The 19,858-nt window shown below is 40.9% G+C and overlaps 1 protein-coding gene across 1 annotated transcript in view; it reads right to left on the reverse strand.

The window, feature by feature from the left end:
- nfx1 (nuclear transcription factor, X-box binding 1) overlaps positions 1–19,858 on the reverse strand; it is a 99,753-nt gene that overhangs the window by 26,678 nt on the left and 53,217 nt on the right. The window contains 5 exon segments of the mRNA XM_078538731.1: positions 86–316; positions 2,626–2,705; positions 7,922–8,041; positions 8,861–8,969; positions 19,132–19,214. Of these exon segments, the coding sequence (XP_078394857.1) occupies positions 86–316; positions 2,626–2,705; positions 7,922–8,041; positions 8,861–8,969; positions 19,132–19,214 (623 nt within the window).

A 19,858-nucleotide genomic window follows, 5' to 3' on the forward strand; every position in this document is an offset into this window, starting at 1 on the left:
CATGTTTTGCAAACATTTTTTTTTTAATTTTACTTCCACTAACTTATTTGATATTCTGACCAGAAACCATACACCATAAACATACCTCTGCATAGCATGGGGTCTTTGGGCAGGGTGAACCTGGGTGGCATGGAGATGAGCAAGGATGACTACAGTCAGGCCGTGGAATGATGCAGGGTTGTTTACATTGTTCCTCGGTAACACAGTCGCCTTTGTGACAAATCTTCTTACATTTGTGCATTCCACAGGGCAAGAGTTTGTTACAAGCAAGCCCACAAGAAATGCCTGTAAGGTGACAAGGAATGTTGTTCCGCATCTGGAAAAGAAAGCATTGCATTAATCCATGTAACATCAGATTCACTGCAAATGTCACTCTATAAGCATCCAAACGAACAGTCAATCAAAAGACAGTGCTGTGAATTCTGCAGTTGGCTTTGAAAATGTACAATCAGCCATTAATGAGCAGTATAGTGTGATTGATTTATGGTTTCAACACACATTGTGACCATCAGAGTAGCGCTACAAAACAATGGCAAGCTGATATCTATATTATATGGGTGAATGTTTCCAAAACAGGTAGTTGTTTATAATAAATCATTTTGAAAAATTATTGTGCAATGGAGAAGTAGTAATGTCTGCAATGTATGGACAGTTCTGAGCAAAAACAAAGCTAAACTTACCAATTTCTTAACAGTTACTCTTCTAAAAGAACACAGCCGCTTTTGTTTTTAATTACAGGATCCCTCACTAGCCTTACAACACAGAATGGGAAGAGGCTTTGATCTTCTGTACTGTCTCAACACGTCCATTCTAATGTTCTATGATTAACAATCCTAACATTCTGACCCTTACACTCCATTAAATAAATGGCATTTGAAAGCTCCTGAGTGAACTTGGATTATTAAAACTGTAAGTATTCTAATACAGTAGCCTGGATTTTATAGTCAGCAATGAAGGAACATCACTTGCTGTCTATTACAATTGCTGCCCACAGATTTTTCGTCAGCTTTTACACAACCACCTTTTCAGGATGGCATCCTCTACAGGGGACCAATGGTTTGTGTGAGCAGGCCTGAAACTGTGGACTGAATTTACTCACCACAGCTGTGGTGCCGTCTATCAGCCAGCACTTCTGGGCACAGGGTGTCTAATCAGGTGGGCCTCTGCCCCTGCAGGGAGGCCTTGCCATGTGGTGTACAGCTCCCACCCCCCACAGCCACTGGTAGAATACCAGCAACATTTGGAGGAGGCCTTTAAGTGGCCCTCAATTGGTCACTTAAAGGCCTCAAGTCATGGTTAACAATCCTAACATTCTGACCCTTACACTCCATAAAATAAATGACACTTGAAAGAAGGTCATCCTTGACCTTCCAGTCCCTGGTTTACTTGGGAGGTGTTGGGGGGTTGTCGGAAAGTCAACAGGCTCTCCACTTCGAGCCTTCCCACCAATTATACAGGTCCCCCACATCCCAACCGGTTTCCAGTATGGGAGGGGGAAAAAATTAAATTCCATCCCGAGTGTCTCTTCAACCAGAATGAAGCAGCCTCACTGAGACAATGGGTATTGAAACCAGGAAGTATAAATTAGAATATTTAATTCAATGTAAAATCATGTACAGAATACGAAATAGAGAGGGAAAGGAAGTTGAGATTGAGAGATAAAGAAATAAAGAAAAGTAACAATGTTTTGTTTTTAATTTGTTTTAAATCTCCAATTCTGGAGGCAAGTTAGCCAATTATGTAAACACTTTTCTCAGGTGTTATTTCTCTTTCCTTTAAATCTGCTGTCATCGCCCCTTTCCTCAAAACCAAACCCTTGACCCCAACATCCTTGCACTTGTTCAAGTGCTTAGTCAATCTATTCCTGATGATAGATTCCAATAACTTCCCTGCAACTGATGCTAAACTGACAGGTCTGTAGTTTCTTGGTTTCTCCCTTGCTCTCCTTAAATAATAGCGAAGTTTGCAATTTTCCAAACAAAAGGTACAATTCATGAATCTTGTGATTCTTGGAAAATCATGATTAATGCATCTGGAATTTCCACATGCATTTCTTTTTAATACTCTAGGGACGGAAATTATCAGGTCCCAGGGTTTAAGTCCCATTATTTGTTCCATTACCACACTTAAAAACGCTTCTATTAAATCCATTAAGTTCCTTCCTCTCAACTTATTTTTAGGTTCCCTTGTACCACTGGTATTTTGTTCTCTTCCTCTACTGCAAAAATGAATACAAAGTATTCATTCAGCAAGTGTCCATTTTAGTGTCACCCGTGTCTGTTTTCAATAGGCCCATATTCCCCTTTACCACTTTTCTTCTCTTAACATATTTATAAAAATTTTTGCTGTTTGTTAGCTTCAATATTTCTTCCAAGTTTTTTGTCATTTTTCATTGGTTATTTGCATCCTTTGTGTGCTTTCATAAAGTTCTCCAAGTCTGCTGGATTTCAGATGGATTTCAATGGCCAGCAGCAATTGACATTTTCAGAAGTGATTAGCTGGTATCACCACTGGATTCACCAAAATACCAGAGAAGAGATGGATGTTCAGTTTTATTTTAAATATATAGTCTGACTAGGAGCAACAAATGTCAAAATAAGTTTAGTTTTCTTCAGCTATACTTACTTCATGTTTCCCCATGCACCATTTTTGAGTGAGGTAGGTACAAGGTGGGCATTTCTCCTCACTATGGCAATTGTGGAACACTAGGAATGTAACAAAATGAACATGAATGACAGTCTAAAATACTTATACACTTCAAAATACTTATACACTACAATTTGAAATACATTTTAGGAAATGCTTTAATTACAGCTTTATTGCAGTAAACTGAGTGCCATGTCGAGACTAGAAATTTAGGAGATGAGAACATGAACAGAATGAATCATCTTTATGTACATAATAGAAGATTTAGCTTATCTAACCTTCTCCTATGAAAAGGCACATATACCTTCTACAGTCATAGAGGTAGGGGTTAAAGGCACTAGGGCTGGGGAAAATCGAGGCTTCATTTTTATCCTGGAATCCAGAAAGTTGGTCATGCTCTGCTTTCTGACTTATCACTATAGGCTCCTGCTTAATGGTGATGTTACTTGGGGTAAATTCATAGCTTGTCGGGGGGGGGGGGGGAGAGGACCCCTTGACTCCAGAATAGCAGCAGCTTCAGATAAAAGGAGTAGAGGCAAGTTACAAATCAGGGTGATTAACTCTGATCTGGAGGATTAAGGAGATTCAGCAGTAGAACCCCCACCAGTGAGAATGGAGGGGTGGGGAAGGAGAGGCAGGTGGTGATACTTGAACTTTGGAGTAAAGGGCAAGAAATATTGGTGATGGGGCCAAAAAGGAAAGCAGAGAAAAATGCAACATGAAATGAGGAGATGGGAATGAGCAAGTGGTTCCATAAACCAGCAAAAGAACAGATAAGTAAATAATTCAAAAATCACATTTAGCAACAGAAAGTAGCAAAACTATCATAATTTGAGTTATTATTTTCAGTCAGTGGCTGTGGTCTTGCCATTTCATTTTGAGATAGATAAACGATGACAGTCATAACATTTAGAAAATAAAACTGCATTTTCTTGGTTGAAAATATAAATAAGTAGTCATCTGACCCATTCCTTCAACAAACCACATAAAATCTAACCAGTAATGGATTCTATCCCACCTATTTATCTCCCAAGGGAGAGTTGTGTGTTAAAAAAGTTTTTTCGTTAAGGTATAGGCAACATTGACAAGGCAGCATTTGTTGTTTATCCCCAATTATCCTGAGGTCATCAAGAATCAAACACAAAGTGTGGAGCTGAAGTGACATGTAGGCAGATCAGCTAGGAATGGTAGAGCCCTCTATGTCAGATATTAACAATCCCAATCTTGATTAGAGTTTTCATGATTAAAAAAAATCAATTTCACATACATGTAATAAATACTCTCTGATCTCTAAAAGTAACTGAGTAATCCTTCAGATTACCTTTCCACCCCCACACTACCTGCCCCCTTTAAAGAAATTCTCCTGGCCAGCTTTACTAATCCGCAAATGTTCAATTATAACTCAAGGACCATCAGAGTTGATGCAGGATAAAGAGGAAGATAGAACTGAAGCGACTGGACATAAGGTTGAGATAACAAAGACCAAGCTAGACCAAGCAATGGAAACTTTATTTTGATGGAATTCAGTGCTCCCAAGTGAATTAGAAGTTGTTCAGTCTCAGTGCATTTTTCCAGCATGCTTTTTATTTCAGTATGTGAAAATTCACGAAAGCAGTAAGAAAACAAATTTTCAGCAAATTATAATGCATTAACACACTTCCTGCTCTTTATAGTAGAGAAAGCACTGGAGGCTGACCATAGTAGGTATAGTTCTGCATAAGTAAAACCCTAAGGAAAAACAATTTCACAGACAGGTACGCATCATACATCCTGGATTCTGGGAAATCAAGGCAGAGGCTCTGGGGAGAGGGTACCAGCAAATTGAGCAGGATTATAAGCAAAGAAAAGGGAAGAAAAGTGACATCAGGAAAACATATGGCCATTGTTCTGAAATTCATCGAGGAAACAAGAATGTGAAACTCCTCATCCAGCTGGTACCTTTTCTTTGCTCTTCCTCAAATGCCAGTTTGCATTTGAGGCAGGAATTTCCACAAATACGAAATCACTAATTGTTTTGCAAGACACCGAAGATTGTGTTGACAGAAGGTGAATGAAGGTGGACAGAAAGGGGAAAAGATAAATGGTAGTGGAGGGTGCATGAAATAAAAGGTTACCAAAAATATGGAGAAAGAAAGAAAATATTCAAAAGCACATAAGTGAAGAAAAAATTCATAGCATTACAAAAATTAGAGAAAGGCAGCAAATACAAAGATCTCTTTGGAATTATTTTCCAGTGCTTGAACTTGCTTTAAAAAAGTGAGTTAATTGAAGGAGGCCATTAATGGCTGCTTAGCTTCTGAACCACAGCAAGGTGTCTCATCACAAAGGAATGCATATCTGCAAGTTTAATAAATTTAGTTCCTCTACTGTACATCACCGCTTCTTCCGATCCATTAGAAGCCAATTTTTCACATATTGCAATCTTGGACTCTAGGATTCTTTCATTATCGTTTGTCGCCTCTCTCCGTTTTCAAAAAGCTCCAGAGAACCTCTCTCTTTCGCTCTAACTATGCCTTCACTCTTCCCCAATCTCTTGCTCTCCAATTCCTTAACTTCTAGGTTGGCATCCATCTCCTACATCATCAGTGCTAAAATCAGCAGCACACAGTACAGTATTATATCATCCTAGTGAGTTAGTTTTAAGTCAATTAGTTAAAAGTCTGAATTCAAAATTGCAAATATAAATTTCAGCTACATTCAATTTAAAACAACTTACTCACAAAACACTTACATCATGAAGAAATTTGTACCAGCACATGGATAAAGAAAGAATAAGCAAAATAAGCTACAGTTAAGGAAGCCTTCCACCCTATTCACGTCCATCCAACAGAAACAACTTAACAGGCCCTCAAATCCCCCTCATCACGGCATCCAATATTTGTTGCTTTAATCCATGGCTTTTACATCCACTACTTTAGTCAGAAATCAATTCCACACAGTGGTTATTTTTACATGATGTAAGCCTTATTGGCATTAAACCTAAATTCGTCTTTCAGAATTTGAATCAATGCCCTTGTTCAATGATCATGTTTTAATTTGTAGAGTCCCAAATCTACCTTTTCCATGTAATTTGTTTCTTCCCCCTGTGGCACCCTCTCAGTCACCTCCATTTAAGACTGTGAAGTCCCATCTCCAACCTCAGTTTAAGATTATGGAAAGAGTTGTTACGACCCAACTTTCTGTCCACTTCTCCCGGTTCAAATCACTTCAATCTGGTTTTTGTCCTACCCAAAGTCCAAAGCTATATTCCATGTACCTGTTGTGTGACCACAATGTATCCTTCATCCTCCTCCTCAACCTCACTGCAACTTTCAGCCCTGTTGACTGCACCATCTTCTTCTGCGGCCTTTCCATGGTCCACTTCTATGGTATTGCTTCTCTTGGGTTAAGTACTATATTCCCTAGTACAGCTAGCACATCTACAATTTGCTAGTAGAGTCAGCTCTAATGTGCACCTAGGCTCCATTGTTGTACCCAGTACACCTATGTATCCTAAATGGTATTGCTGCCGAAACACTCATTCGTGCCTTTGTTAGTTCCAGATTGAACCTCACCAAAGTCTGAAGACAAAAGCAACATACCGAGAATGCTGGAAATCAAATAAAAACAGCAAATTCTGGAAACACTAAGATACAACACTTGCCATTTTACCTCTTCCCTTTCCACCATCCAGGGCCCCAAATACTCCTTCCAGGTGAAATAACAATTTACTTGTACTCCTTTCAATTTAGTGTACTGCATTGGGTGCTCATGATGCAGTCTCATTTACATTGAAGAGACCAAATGCAGACTGGTGACTGCTTTGTGAAACACCTCCATTCAGTTCACGTGACCCTGAGCTTCCTGTCATTTTAATTCTCTGCCTCAATCCCACTCTGATCTCTGCCTCAACCGCTCCAGTGAAGCTCAATGCAAGCTCGAGGAACAATATTTCATCTTTCAATTAGGCACTTTACAGCTTTCCAGGCTTAACAATGAGTTCAACTATTTCAGATTATAACCTCTTTCCCATTTTCTTTGTTTGGCAGTTGTTAGTGATGATTCTGCTATGCCAGTAGACAACACCTCCCGACCCACCACTTGTTTCTTTACTTGTCTCATTACTATTTCCTTTCTCCTTGTACCACCATCCTATTTAATCATTTTGTCATCAGTGTTTCCAAAACCCTCCTCATTGGCACACCAAGATTTAACAAACACAAACTTTAATTCACCCAGAACTAATGACCACACCTATGCCTTCATTTGCTGTTTAGCACACTAATTTCAATATTTTTGTTCTCAAATCCTTCATGGGCTCACTTCTCACTATCTTTGCATCATCCTCCAGCCCATGTTTCTGTCCACACCCTCTACTCTACCAATGTGAGTTTATTGTGCATCACTCTCCCCCCACCAAATTCTACAACTGATGGAAGAGCTTCAGCCATCTTAGCCCCACTTTCTGAAACTCTCTCCCTTAACTTCCACTCTGTTACATCTCATTGCATTATTGGCCACCTCTTGTAATTTCTCTCATTCTCATCTGGGTCTGAGCCAACTGTAAATTGTCTTGGGTTATTTAGCTATGTTAAAAGTGCTAATTAAGTGCAAATTGCTGTTGAAGTCTCCATGGCCCATCTTCATAAATCATTATCTGCCTCAAAGGATAGGGCTCTTCTCTGCACCACCTTCAAGGCCTAACTGTCTTCCTTGCATCTTAGAGACCAGACCTAGACACTGTTGTTCATATGTTTGTAATAACAGTGCGGTCTGGCCAATGCACTGTACTGTTTCATTATGACTGCATCAGACTTTTACTCCACTATTTCAGCTATATAATTGTTTACTTTGATTTCTGTTTGACAGTATAGGCATGCTATAGCCAAATTTATTAATATTCCTTGAACTTTCAACAATAGCCCGTAGCATTTAACACCATTCATTTTTCTGCTGATGCGCAATATTTTACATTTGTCCGTATCATATTTCATTTGCCGTCGTTCCAATAATTTCTTGCAGCTCAGGTTTAGGAAGCTTGAAGTGCTCCTGTTTGGACCCCATCAGAAACTCTGGACCCTATCTCTCAGTCCCATTTCCAGTCCTAAGTCATTCTGTAGATCTTTGGTATCCCCCTCTTTAAATATCCTCTGCAAATTTAAGTTGCTAAATTGAATTTATCTGTCCATACCATTCATGTAAGTGTATGCATTTTAAAACAGTATGCTTTGATAGCTATTCTACAACAAAAAGCTTTTAATTTCATGAACAAGCTGGTGGAGCTATTCTCTCTTACCTGGATGATCACACTCATGTTCCCTGATGCAGGGGTTTTTGCATTCTGGAGGTCTAGTGCCACATGGTACTGGAGGATAGATCACTGATTTGCCACAATGACATGTTAGCTCATCAAAGCCTAAACAGCAAATGTTGAATTAATTGTAAAATCTAGCTTACAACAGTTTGCATTGCCATATGCTGGAAACCTACAGTCTACATGTAGGCAATAACAGATTAAGAAATTGACTGTTGCACTAATAGAGTGGGCTAGAAAAAATGGAGAGAAGGGGAAAGAGGGAGAAAGAGTGAATTTTCGGACAGAGTTTAAATCCAAGTGGGTTTCTAGTGGGAGTTAACTTGCAGTTTGGCAAGGTAGCAGGAGAGCATGCCAATTTTAACCACTGAGCCTTATTTAAATGCTGTCTATCCACTTTACCCCTGTAACAGGCACAGAGTGCAGAGCTGTTTCTGACAGGCAAAGTTGGGTTCCTCTTGGCTGCCCACTGGCTTCCAGGGAAGTCTCAAGATTTTGAGAGGGTCTTATGGAAGGAAGTGGCAGTCCAGGGTAGGAGCACCCTGACTTTCCGTAAGGGGAGCAGAGAAGCATTCGTGGACACACAAAAGATAATTCTGAGAGTTGTCTGTAGGGCTTTTGTCCTCAGACTAGCTGCAATCTATATAATTTATTGTAAGCATTGCTCTCTTCTCCATTTTATAAACAATACATAAGCTAAACAGTAACTGAAAGTGGTTTATTATATAAGGCAAATTGGAGATTGCTACCCCAAACCAATGATATTTCTTCAACCATGAGATCACTGAAGGATTGTCCTCTGATTCACAAGAAAGCATTACAAATTTTGCAGTGCAGTAGATTTAAAAGCTTACTTATTTAAAAGCTCATGGACACTGAATCAAATTACTATGCAAATATATTTTATGACTTTCCACATACTACTTTGCCAGCAATTCTGACAATTTCCTCGGTGGCAAGGCTCCTCACACTTGTGCTGTCCACAGTTAAGTTTGCGTCCACAGAGGAGGAGGCACTTATGCTCAGTATCCTAAAAATAATGAAATTAACAGGTTACAATACATTATGCATTACAGTCTCTAAACTATTCTAAAAATCCATTTAGCAAACATCCCATCGTTCAATTTACTATTTAAACACTTGCCAAGCTTGGAGATTTCAAAATGATTCAATTAATGCCTTTATGGAAATATTAATGGGTTTGTTGTAGTATGCTGTGAAACAGGGAGCAATGAGTGAGATGTGGGAAGCAGCAATGAGATAGCAGAGCAGAAAATGCAGGCAGTATGGTTTGGGAAGCAGAGGAAATTCTGATAAGCTAGTATAGAATGAGCAAAGGGTAAATATATTAAGGCAAAGTCAAGTGTAAGATGGGTTGTATCTTAAAAGGCCAGAAAGTTGAATTGCTCTAATTAAACAACCTCTGATATCTTAAGAGTTTAAATGTTGTCTCGTAAGGGAATTCTGCGGATTGGTTTCAGGAACCTAGCGTTTTAAGACTGTTATAGATGCAAAACGAAGTCTGAGGTCAGCATGTTAGTTGTAACTTCTAAAAAACATATATGAATAACAAAGAGACCATAGATACCCCACAGTAACATCAACAGTCACATCAAAACTATTGAACTCAAAAAATAAATTACTAACAGAGAAGATCTGTAAAGGCGGGAGTTGAGAGCCAGAGGGGAGATTGTAAAAGGCGGGAGCCGAGAGCCAGAGGGGAGATTGTAAAGGGCGGGAGCCGAGAGCCAGAGGGAAATTGTAAAGGGCGGGAGCTGAGAGCCAGAGGGGAGACTGTAAAGGGCAGGAGCCGAGAGCCAGAGGGGAGACTGTAAAGGGCGGGAGCCGAGAGCCAGAGGGGAGATTGTAAAGGGCGGGAGCCGAGAGCCAGAGGGGAGATTGTAAAGGGCGGGAGCCGAGAGCCAGAGGGAAATTGTAAAGGGCGGGAGCCGAGAGCTAGAGGAGAGATTGTAAAGGGCGGGAGCCGAGAGCCAGAGGGAAATTGTAAAGGGCGGGAGCCGAGAGCCAGAGGGGTGACTGTAAAGGGCGGGAGCCGAGAGCCAGAGGGGAGATTGTAAAGGGCGGGAGCCGAGAGCCAGAGGGGAGATAGTAAAGGGCGGGAGCCGAGAGCCAGAGGGAAATTGTAAAGGGCGGGAGCCGAGAGCCAGAGGGGAGATTGAGTCAGGAGCTGAAGCTTCAAAGAGATGAGGGGTGGCAGGGAGCGCAGCGGGAATACTCAGGAAAAAGGAAAATTCAAAAGCAACAAGAGAAATGTCAAAGCTCTAGAGCAGAGCAGCCTTTTGAATAAAAATAAGCAGTGTGTGTCAAGAACAGACTGGAAGTAACAAAAGTAACAGGGCATTAGTGACTAAGATAAGTTGGAGGCACCAAATCTGAATGTTTGAAACAAGTTAGATGAATTAATAGCCCAGATAGAAACAGTTTTGATCTCAGTCATTATGGAGATACAGTTGCAAAATGACCAAGATTGGGGACTAAACATCCAAGGAGACTTAACTTTTAGAAGAAATAGGCAAAGGGGAAAAGGAGGATGGGTAGCCCTGATAATAAATAACGGAATAAAGGCAGTAGAGAGAAACTTAACTCAGAAAATCAAGAAGTAGAATCAATTTGGGTGGAGCCAAGAAACAGCAGGGGTCAGAAAATATTGGTGAGAATAGGAACAGAAAATGCAGGAAATACTCAGGTCAGACCATGTACGTGTCAAGACAAACAAGAGTTAACATTTCAGGTCAATGACTGTTCATCAGAAACATTTGTGGGTGTTGTTTATAGGCCTCTTTACATTAGTTGTAGTGTAGGGCAGAGTATAATTCAGGAAATTAGAGGTAAATATAACAAGGGTAAAACAGTACAGATGGAGCACTATAATCTTCATATAAATTGGGTGAAAAAAATTTGCAGTACCAGTGTATAATAATGGAATATATACAAGACCATTTTCTAGATCAATACATCAAGGGACCAACGAGAGTATAGGTTATTTCACATCTGGTATTGTGAAATGAGAAAGGGCTAATTAATAAGGTTGTAGTAAAGGGGCCTCTAGGGAAGAGTGAGCATAACGTGATGGAATTTTATATTGAATTAAGACATTAGCCTCACTTCCAAAATCTGAATGTTAACTACATAAATATGAGGGGTGAACTAAGGCAAATTGGGAAACTCCATTAATGGGTATGGTGGTATCCTGTTAGCTAATCAATCCACTATCCATTTATTCTGTTACCCAATGCCTATGCGTGTGAAGAATTTGTTACAAATACATATTCCTTTAAGGTGTAAAAATCCCATAGAAAAGAGGACCAACTGGAGCTAACATAAGGAGTTAAAGATAGTATTAAATCAAAGGAAGAAGTTTATGTTGCAAAAAATAGTAAGTGCGAGGACTGAGAGGATTTTAAACTTCAGCAAAAGTGGGCCAAGAAATTGATAAGGAAAGGAAAGAAAATGAGAATAGACTAGCAAGACACATAAAAGAAATGCTTCGATAGTTATGTAAATAGAAAGAGATTACTGAAAATTAACATAGGCCTTTTGAGGGAGGAGGCAGTGGCATAGTGGTATTTTCACTAGGCTGGCAATGCAGAGACCCAGGGAATTGCTCTGGGGGCCAGTGTTTGAGTCCCACCATGGCAGAATTCAAAAATCTGAAGCTAAAAATTAGCTGATAACCATGAAAACATCTGGTTCACTAATGTTCTTTAGGGAAGGAAATCTGCCATCCTCACCTTGTCTGGCCTACATGTAATTCCAGATCTGCAGTAATGTGGTTGTAAATGCCCTGTGAAAAGGCCCAGCAAGTCACTCAGCCAATAAAAAGGAATGGAGCCAGACGCATCACCTGGCATCGACCTAGGCCTTGTTGACCCTACAAAGTCCTCCTTACTAATATCTGGGGGCTTGGGCCAAAATTGGGACAGCTGTCTCTCAGACTAGTCAAGCAACAGCCTGATGCCAGACACCACCATCAACATCCCTGGGTGGCGGCACAGTGATATACAGCCGGGAGGGAGTTGCCTTGGGAGTCCTCAACATCGACTCCGGCCCCCAAGAAGTCTCATAGCATCAGGTCAAACATGGGCAAGGAAGCCTCCTGCTGATTACCACGTACGGCACCCACCTCAGCTGATGAATCAGTACTTCTCCATGTTGAACACCACTTGGGGAAGCACAGAGTGGCAAGGGTGTAGAATGTACTCTGGGTGGGAGACTTCAACGTCCAATACCAAGGATGGCTCGGTAGCAGCACCACTGGCCAAGTCTTAAAGAATATAGCTGCTAGACTGGGTCTGTGGCAGGTGGTGAGGAAAAAACATACTTGACCTCATCCTCGCCAACCTGCCTGCCACAAATGCATCTGTCCATGACAGTATCGGTAGCAGTGACCATTGCACAGTCCTTGTGGAGACAAAGCCTCATCTTCACACTGAGGATACCCTCAATTGCGTTGTGTGGCACTACCACCGTGCTAAATGGGACAGATTTCAAACAGATCTAGCAACTCAAGACTGGGCACCCATGAGACGCTGTGGACCATCAGCAGCAGCAACAGAATTGTACTCACCCACAATCTGCAACCTCATGGCCCGGCATAACCCGCATTCTACCACTACCAACAAGCCAGGGGATCAATGCTGGTTCAAAGAAGAGTGCAGGAGGGCATGCCAAAAGCAGTGCAAGGCATATCTAAAAATGAGGTGTCAACCTGGTGAAGTTACAACACAGGACTACTTGCGTGCCAAACAGCATAAGCAGCAAGAATTAAGCGATTCCATGTCTAATGGATCAGATCTAAGATCTGCAGTCCTACCACATCCAGTTGTGAATCATGGTGGTCAATTAAACAACTCGCTGGAGGAGAAGGCTCCACAAATATCCCCATCCTAAATGATGGGGGAGCCCAGCACTTCAGTGCTAAAGCTGAAGCATTCGCAACAATCTGCAGTCCGAAGTGCCAGGTGGATCATCCATCTCTGCCTCCTCCAGAGGTCCCCAGCATCACAGATGTCATTCTTCAGCCATTTTGATACACCCCACGTGATATTAAGAAATGGCTGAAGGCACTGGATAGTGCAAAGGCTCTGGGGCCTGACAATATTCCAGCAATAGTACTGAAGACTTGTGCTCCAGAACTTGCCACGCCCCTAGCCAGGCTGTTCCAGTACAGCTACAACATTGGTACCTATCCAGCAATGTGGCAAACTGCCCAGCTATGTCCCGCACACAAAAAGCAGGAAAAATCCAACCCAGCCAATTACCGCTCCATCAGTCTACTCTCGATCATTAAAGCGATGGAAGGGGTCATCAACACTGCTATCAAGCAGCACTTGCTCAGCAATAGCCTGCTCATTGACACTCGGTTTGGGTTCCACCAGGGCCACTTGGCTCCTGACCTCATTGCAGCCTTGGTCCAAACGTGGACAAAAGAGGTGAGAGTGACTGCCCTCAGTTTCTTTTCAAGCCTGTAAGGCCCACTAAACCTTGCCTTTAACAAATCACCCAATACTGGTAACAAAACTAACACTGTTTCCTCAGCAACAAAACTCTCCTACCTGCCTTCACTTTCATCACTTGCTGTGACATCTTTAAATGTTCCCTAGCTAACTCATATGATCTGTTCAATCTGTCTTTGAAGTTTGGTACATAATCCAGGAGATAGTTTCCGACTTATGACCCGCCAATTTCTCATGAATCAATTTCAGGGGTCCCCTTACCTCATGACCATAGACTAATTCAAAAGGACTAAATCTAGTCGATGCATTATGAGCATCCCTAATAGCAAATGTTATGATACAGCAGATGATGTGTGCCAGGTAGATCAAACCCATGAGGAAAACTTGGGTTGTGCTATCACAGTGGTTTTGCAATTTGTATTTATTTCGAGATGTGTGCTCTGAGTAAAAAGTCCATCAAGATTTTAGAAATTTAAAAAAATTAAAATTAAAATATTTATTAACAAAAGAAAGGATTTCAAGCACATACATAGGCCTACAAATTATTACTGTACTAACTCTTAACATCCCTAATTAACTTGGCTCCCAGCTAAACCCCCTTTAAGGCAATGGTCCAAAAATAGATATTTTAGATTTCAAACAGATCCAGCAAATTAACACAACACCCTGGACAGTGGAATTCAAAGTGGCTCTCTCCAGCTTTGGTTTCTGTAGACAACAGGCTTAATGCACCAATACTGGAGACTTCTTGGAGGCGACTTCACACACTTATTTTAGACCTTACAATGCCTCCTCCTGACACATAGCCTCATTCTCCTTTATATACGTTTTTCTCCTTTTAATATGTAAATTCCATTGTTTCATAAGTTTTTGAAACTGTATCTCCCTCATAACATAAATCTTTTCACGTTGTCACTATATACTGTCCGTAACACTTGAGAAAAATAAACAGATTCCTAAGCTTTACCAGAAACAGAAAATGCTGAAAAAACTCAGCAGGTCTAGCAGCATCAGTGGAGGGAGAAATAAAACCAGAGTTAACGTTTCGAGTCTGTATAACTCTTCTTCAGCTGAAGAGTCATATGGACGCGAAATGTTAACTCTTTTTTTTTCTCTCCACAGATGCTGTTAGACCTGCTCAGTTTTTCCAGCATTTTCTGTTTATGTTTCTGATTTCCAGCATCCACCGTATTTTGATTTTACATTCCTTAATTTGCTTGTCTAGCTATTTATAAACAACCTAAAACCCGTTGAAATTCAAATCCTGCTCCATCTAACTAAAAATGCAATTTCCCTTTACACCTTACATGCTAAGGCACCAGCCATGTTTAATTATTAGCATATTAAAGACACTTCTACACCTTGCTTCTTTTGATAACTTCAACTTGCAGACTGCTTGGCTACAAAATGCAATTAAATCACCCACAGACAGGAAAACACAACACCCATAAACCAGAAAAATATTATGAAAATTATTATACTTTAGTAACACTCCAGAACTTGCTGCGACCCTAGCCAAGCTGTTCCAGTGCAACTACAACATTGGCATCTACCCAGCAATGTGGAAAATTGCCCAGGTGTGTCATGTACACAGGGAACAGGAGAAATCCAACCTGGCCATCAGTCTACTCTCGACCCTCAGTAAAGTGATGAAAGGGGTCATCAACAGTGGTATCAAGCAGCACTTGCTTAGCAATAACCTGCTCACTGACGCTCAGTTTGGGTCTCACTAGGGCTACTCAGCTCCTGACCTCATTACAGCCTTGGTACAAACATGGACAAGAGGTGAGGTAAGGGTGACTACCCTTGATATAAAGGCAGAATTTGAACAAGTGTGGCATCAAGGAGCCCCAGCAAAACTGGAGTCAATGTGACTCAGGGGGAAAACGCTCTGCTGGTTGGAGCCATACCTCGCACAGAGGAAGATAGTTATAGTTGTTGGAGGTCAGCCATCTCAACTCCAGGAAATCACTGCAGGGGTTCGTCAGGGTAGTGTCCTAGGCCGAACCATCTTCAGTTGCTTCATCAATGGCCTTCCTTCCATCATTAGGTCAGGAGTGGGATGTTCGCTGATGATCGCACATGTTAAGCACCAGTGGTTACTCCTCAGCTGCTGAAGCAGTCCACATCCAAATGCATCAAGACCTGGACAATATCCAGCCTTGGGCTGACAAGTGGCAAATAACATTTGTGCCACACAAATGCCAGGCAATGATCATCTCCAACGCAAGAGAATCTAACCATCACCCCTTGACATTCAACGGCATCATCATCGCTGAATCCCCCACTATCAACATTCTTGGGGATTACCATTGACCAGAAACTGAACTGGACTAGACATATAAACACTTTGGCTACAAAAGCAGGTCAGAGGCTAGGAATCCTGCAGCAAGTAACTCACCTCCTGACTCCCCAAAGGCTGTCCACCATCTACCAAGGCATGAGTCAAGGGTGTGATGGAATATTCTCCACTTGCCTGTATGAGTGCAGCTCCAACAACACTCAAGAAACTCATCCAGGACGAAGCAGCCCGCTTGATTGCCACTCCTTCCACAAACATTCACTTCCTCCACCACCAACGTACAGTGGCAGCAGTGTACACCACCTACAAGGTGCACTGCAGAAATTCACTAAAGCTCCTTAGGCAGCACCTTGCAAACCCACGACTGCTACTATCTAGGAGGACAAGGGCAGCAGACACATGGGAACACCACCATCTGGAAGTACCCCTCCAAGCCACTCACCATCCTGACTTGGAAACATATCGCTGTTCCATCACTGTCGCTGGGTCAAAATCCTGGGTCTCCCTCCCTCGCAACACTCTGGGTGTACCTACATCACAGGGATAAGCAGTGGTTCAAGGTGGCAGCTCACCACCACCTTCTCGAGGGCAATTAGGGATGGGCAATAAATGCTGGCCTAGCCAGCGATGCCCACATCCCATAAATAAAAATCAAGCAATGTGGATAAAGGGGAACCTGTGGGTGTGGTGTATTTGGATTTCCTGAAGATATTAAACAAGATGCAACATCAAAGGTTACAATACAAAATAAGAGCTCATGGTTTAGGGGGTAACATAGCAGTATAGATAGAGGGTTGATTGGCTAACAGAGTAGGGATAAATGGGTTATTTTCAGGTTGGCACGATGCAACAAGTGGAATGTCACAGGGATCAACAATTTACAATCTAGGCCATTGACTTGGATGATGGGATTGAATGCATGGATGTCAAATATGCTGATGACACAAAAGACAGGTAGGAGAGTAAATTGTGAAGAGATGATAAGGAGTCTGCAAAGGGATATATGTATGTTAAATGAGTGGGCAAAAAATTGGCAGATGGAGTACTATGTGGGAAAACGTGAACTTGTCCACTTTAACAGCAAGAACAAAAAAAGCTGTATATTATTTAAATGTAGAGAGATTGTAGAACTCTGCAGTGGAGAGGAATCTGGGTGTCCTGGTACATGAATCACAAAAAGTTAGTATGCAGGTACAGCATAGGAAGGCAATGGAATGTTGCCATTTATTGAAAGGGGAATGGAATATAAAATTAGTTTTGCTCCAATTGTATAGGGCATTGGTGAGACCACATTTAGAGTATTGTGTACAGTTTTGGGCTTCTTATTTAAGAAAGGATATAATTGCACTGGAAGCAGTGCAGAGGTTCACTCGTCTGATTCCTTGGATGAAGGTGTTCTTCTAAGAAAAGGATGGACAGGTTGGGCCTGTATCCATTGGCGTTTAGAAGAATGAGAGGTGATCTTATTGAAACATAGATGATCATGAGGGGACTTGACAGGGTGAAAGAAAGAATGTTTCCCCTTGTGGGACAGACTAGAGTTATGGGACACAGTTTAAAAATAAGACAGAGATGAGAATTTTTTTATCTCAGAGGACTGTTAGGTCTGTGGCATTCTCTTCCCCAGAGAACAGTGGAGGCAGGGTCACTGAATATTTTTAAGGCTGAATTGGACTGATTCTTGACTGACAATGGAGTCAAAGTGCATAGGGGGTAGAACGGAAAGTAGAAGCCACAATCAGATCAGCCATGATTTTATCAAATGTTGCTGAATGGCCTACTCCTGCTCCTAATTAGTATGTTCGTAACATAACATCAGTTATTGGCAAAATGCTAGAATCTATTATTGGGGACATGGTAATAGGGCACTTCGAAAATCATAATATGATGAAGCAGAGCCAATAAGGATTTATGAAAGGGAAATTGTGACAAATCTGTTGGAGAGTATTTTGAAAGTGTAATTAGTAGAATGAATAAGTGGGACCCAGTGGATGTAGTGTATTTGGATTTACAAAAGCATTCAAAAAGGTGCCACGAGGGGTTTTTACAAAAAATTAGGACTCTCAGGATTGAGAGCAATACAGGTTGAGTATCTTTTACTTGAAATCCTTGGGGTCGATTGCATTTCATTATTCAGATATTTTCAGTTTTTGGATCTACCATATATACAGTAGGCCTAGGCTTACTTACATTATAATAGTCTAAGCTAGCTACAAATACTAAGCTGTTTCTCCATTTGCCAAATCTCTCACACCCTACTTCTTCCTGTTAACACTAACTTCATCTGTAACATAGGTTTCACATACATTGCCTTATTGACATACAAATTAACTGCTTAGACATCCAAAAAAAAAGTTTGATTTTTGGATGTAGGGATAAAGGATATTTGACCTGTATCTGGGTATCCTTGAACATTAATCACAAAGTTAACATGCAGGAAGACAAATGGTATGCTAGCTTTGGTTACAAAGTGATTGGAGTAGAAGAGTAAATAAGTATTACAACAATTATACAAGGCATTGATGAGGGCACACCTAGACTGCTGTGTGAAATTTGATCTCCTTACCTAGAGGATGATATAGTTGCCCTCGAGAGAGTGCAATGAAGGTTCACTAGACTGGTTCCTGTGATGAGGGGATTGTCCTATGAGGAGAGATTGAATAGGCTAGGCCCATATTCCCTAGAGTTTAGAAGAATGAGATGGTCTAATTGAAACAGATAAAATTCTTAAGGCCTCGATAGGGTAGATGCTGAGCAAAAGTTTCCCTTGGCTGAGGAATCTGGAACAGAGTCACAGTCTTAGACTAAGGATTGAGCTGAGGCAAAATTTCTTTACTCAAAGGCTTGTGAATCGTTGGAATTCTACTCTCCAGAGAGCTATGGATGCTCAGTCACTGAGTATATTCAAGACAGAGATTAACGTTTTTGGATACTAAGGGAATCATAGGACTTGAGGATAGTGCAGGAGGGCGAAGTTGAAGTAGAAAACCAGCCATGATCTTGCTGAATGGCAGAGCAGGCTGAAGAGCCAAATATCCTATTTCAGATCCTATTTCTTACGTTCTCATGTCATTCCCATATTCTCTGTATTGTAGAGATGTGTTTGCTCCCATTTTGCTCCATTGTTTTTACTGTTACCTGGTGTCATGGCAGATGGCAATAGAACCATGATAATGAATGATAACTTTGAACTGAAGGATTAGCATTGCAAATTTGTCTTATAATTCAGCTGATTAATGAATATATCATTAATTACATTTACTGTCCTTTAGAAAATAGAGTGACAGAGAGATATATATGCATCTAGATAGATCTATCGAAATGGTGATTGTCACAATATATTTCTGCATTACATATATTCAACAAATAAAGTGCAAAGTGCTGAAGCCTCAAACACATTTTGTTCCACTTACCACACAACAAACTTCATTACATTTATGGCGGCCACAAGAACGCTTCTTATTGCAGCGCTTGTCACACAAGAACAGCAGGTCTGCTACATAAGAGAGATTTACAGCAGAGGACACTCAGAGAGGATATTACACAGAAGCTCATGAAGGCTTATCACAACAAAAAGGGCTATCTCCTTTAAGAAATGCAATTGCATAGGTGCTCTAAGCATTCGGTAACAATCTACAGTAAACCAAAATCAATAGCATCTCCAATAACGTTAAAAAAACAAGGCTGCATATTTGTAAGGTGATAGACAAAGTTGAAAAAACACAGAGCAAATTTCTTTCCCACTTCCCAGCAAACTTGTTCTTGACATAATTTGTTTGCCATTTTGTAATTTAAGATAACTAAATGCTTCTATTTAAGTATCGACATGAACGCTTAAAATATATGCCCTACATTACCGAAGTTTTTAAGCTACAGGTAGTTTATAAACACTAAGACTAAAGAAACTATTTCCAGCATTTTTCACTGTTAGTAGTATGTTCTAATCTAAACTTCTAATCTAAAGTTCTGAAAGTAAACTGGCTGTATTTACGCTGAGGCTATCAATCACAGGCCAGCATCTATGGAATGTGACACAAAATCAAGTTAAAATGGTGATTGCACTGATGTCAGTCATAAAACAGATCCGCACATGGATCTTGGATGCAAGCGCTTAACATCTAAGCTTCTGCTCAAAAAACA

The sequence above is a fragment of the Cetorhinus maximus genome, chromosome 3, assembly GCF_964194155.1.
Source record: "Cetorhinus maximus chromosome 3, sCetMax3.hap1.1, whole genome shotgun sequence".
Classification (NCBI taxonomy): Eukaryota; Metazoa; Chordata; class Chondrichthyes; order Lamniformes; family Cetorhinidae; genus Cetorhinus; species Cetorhinus maximus.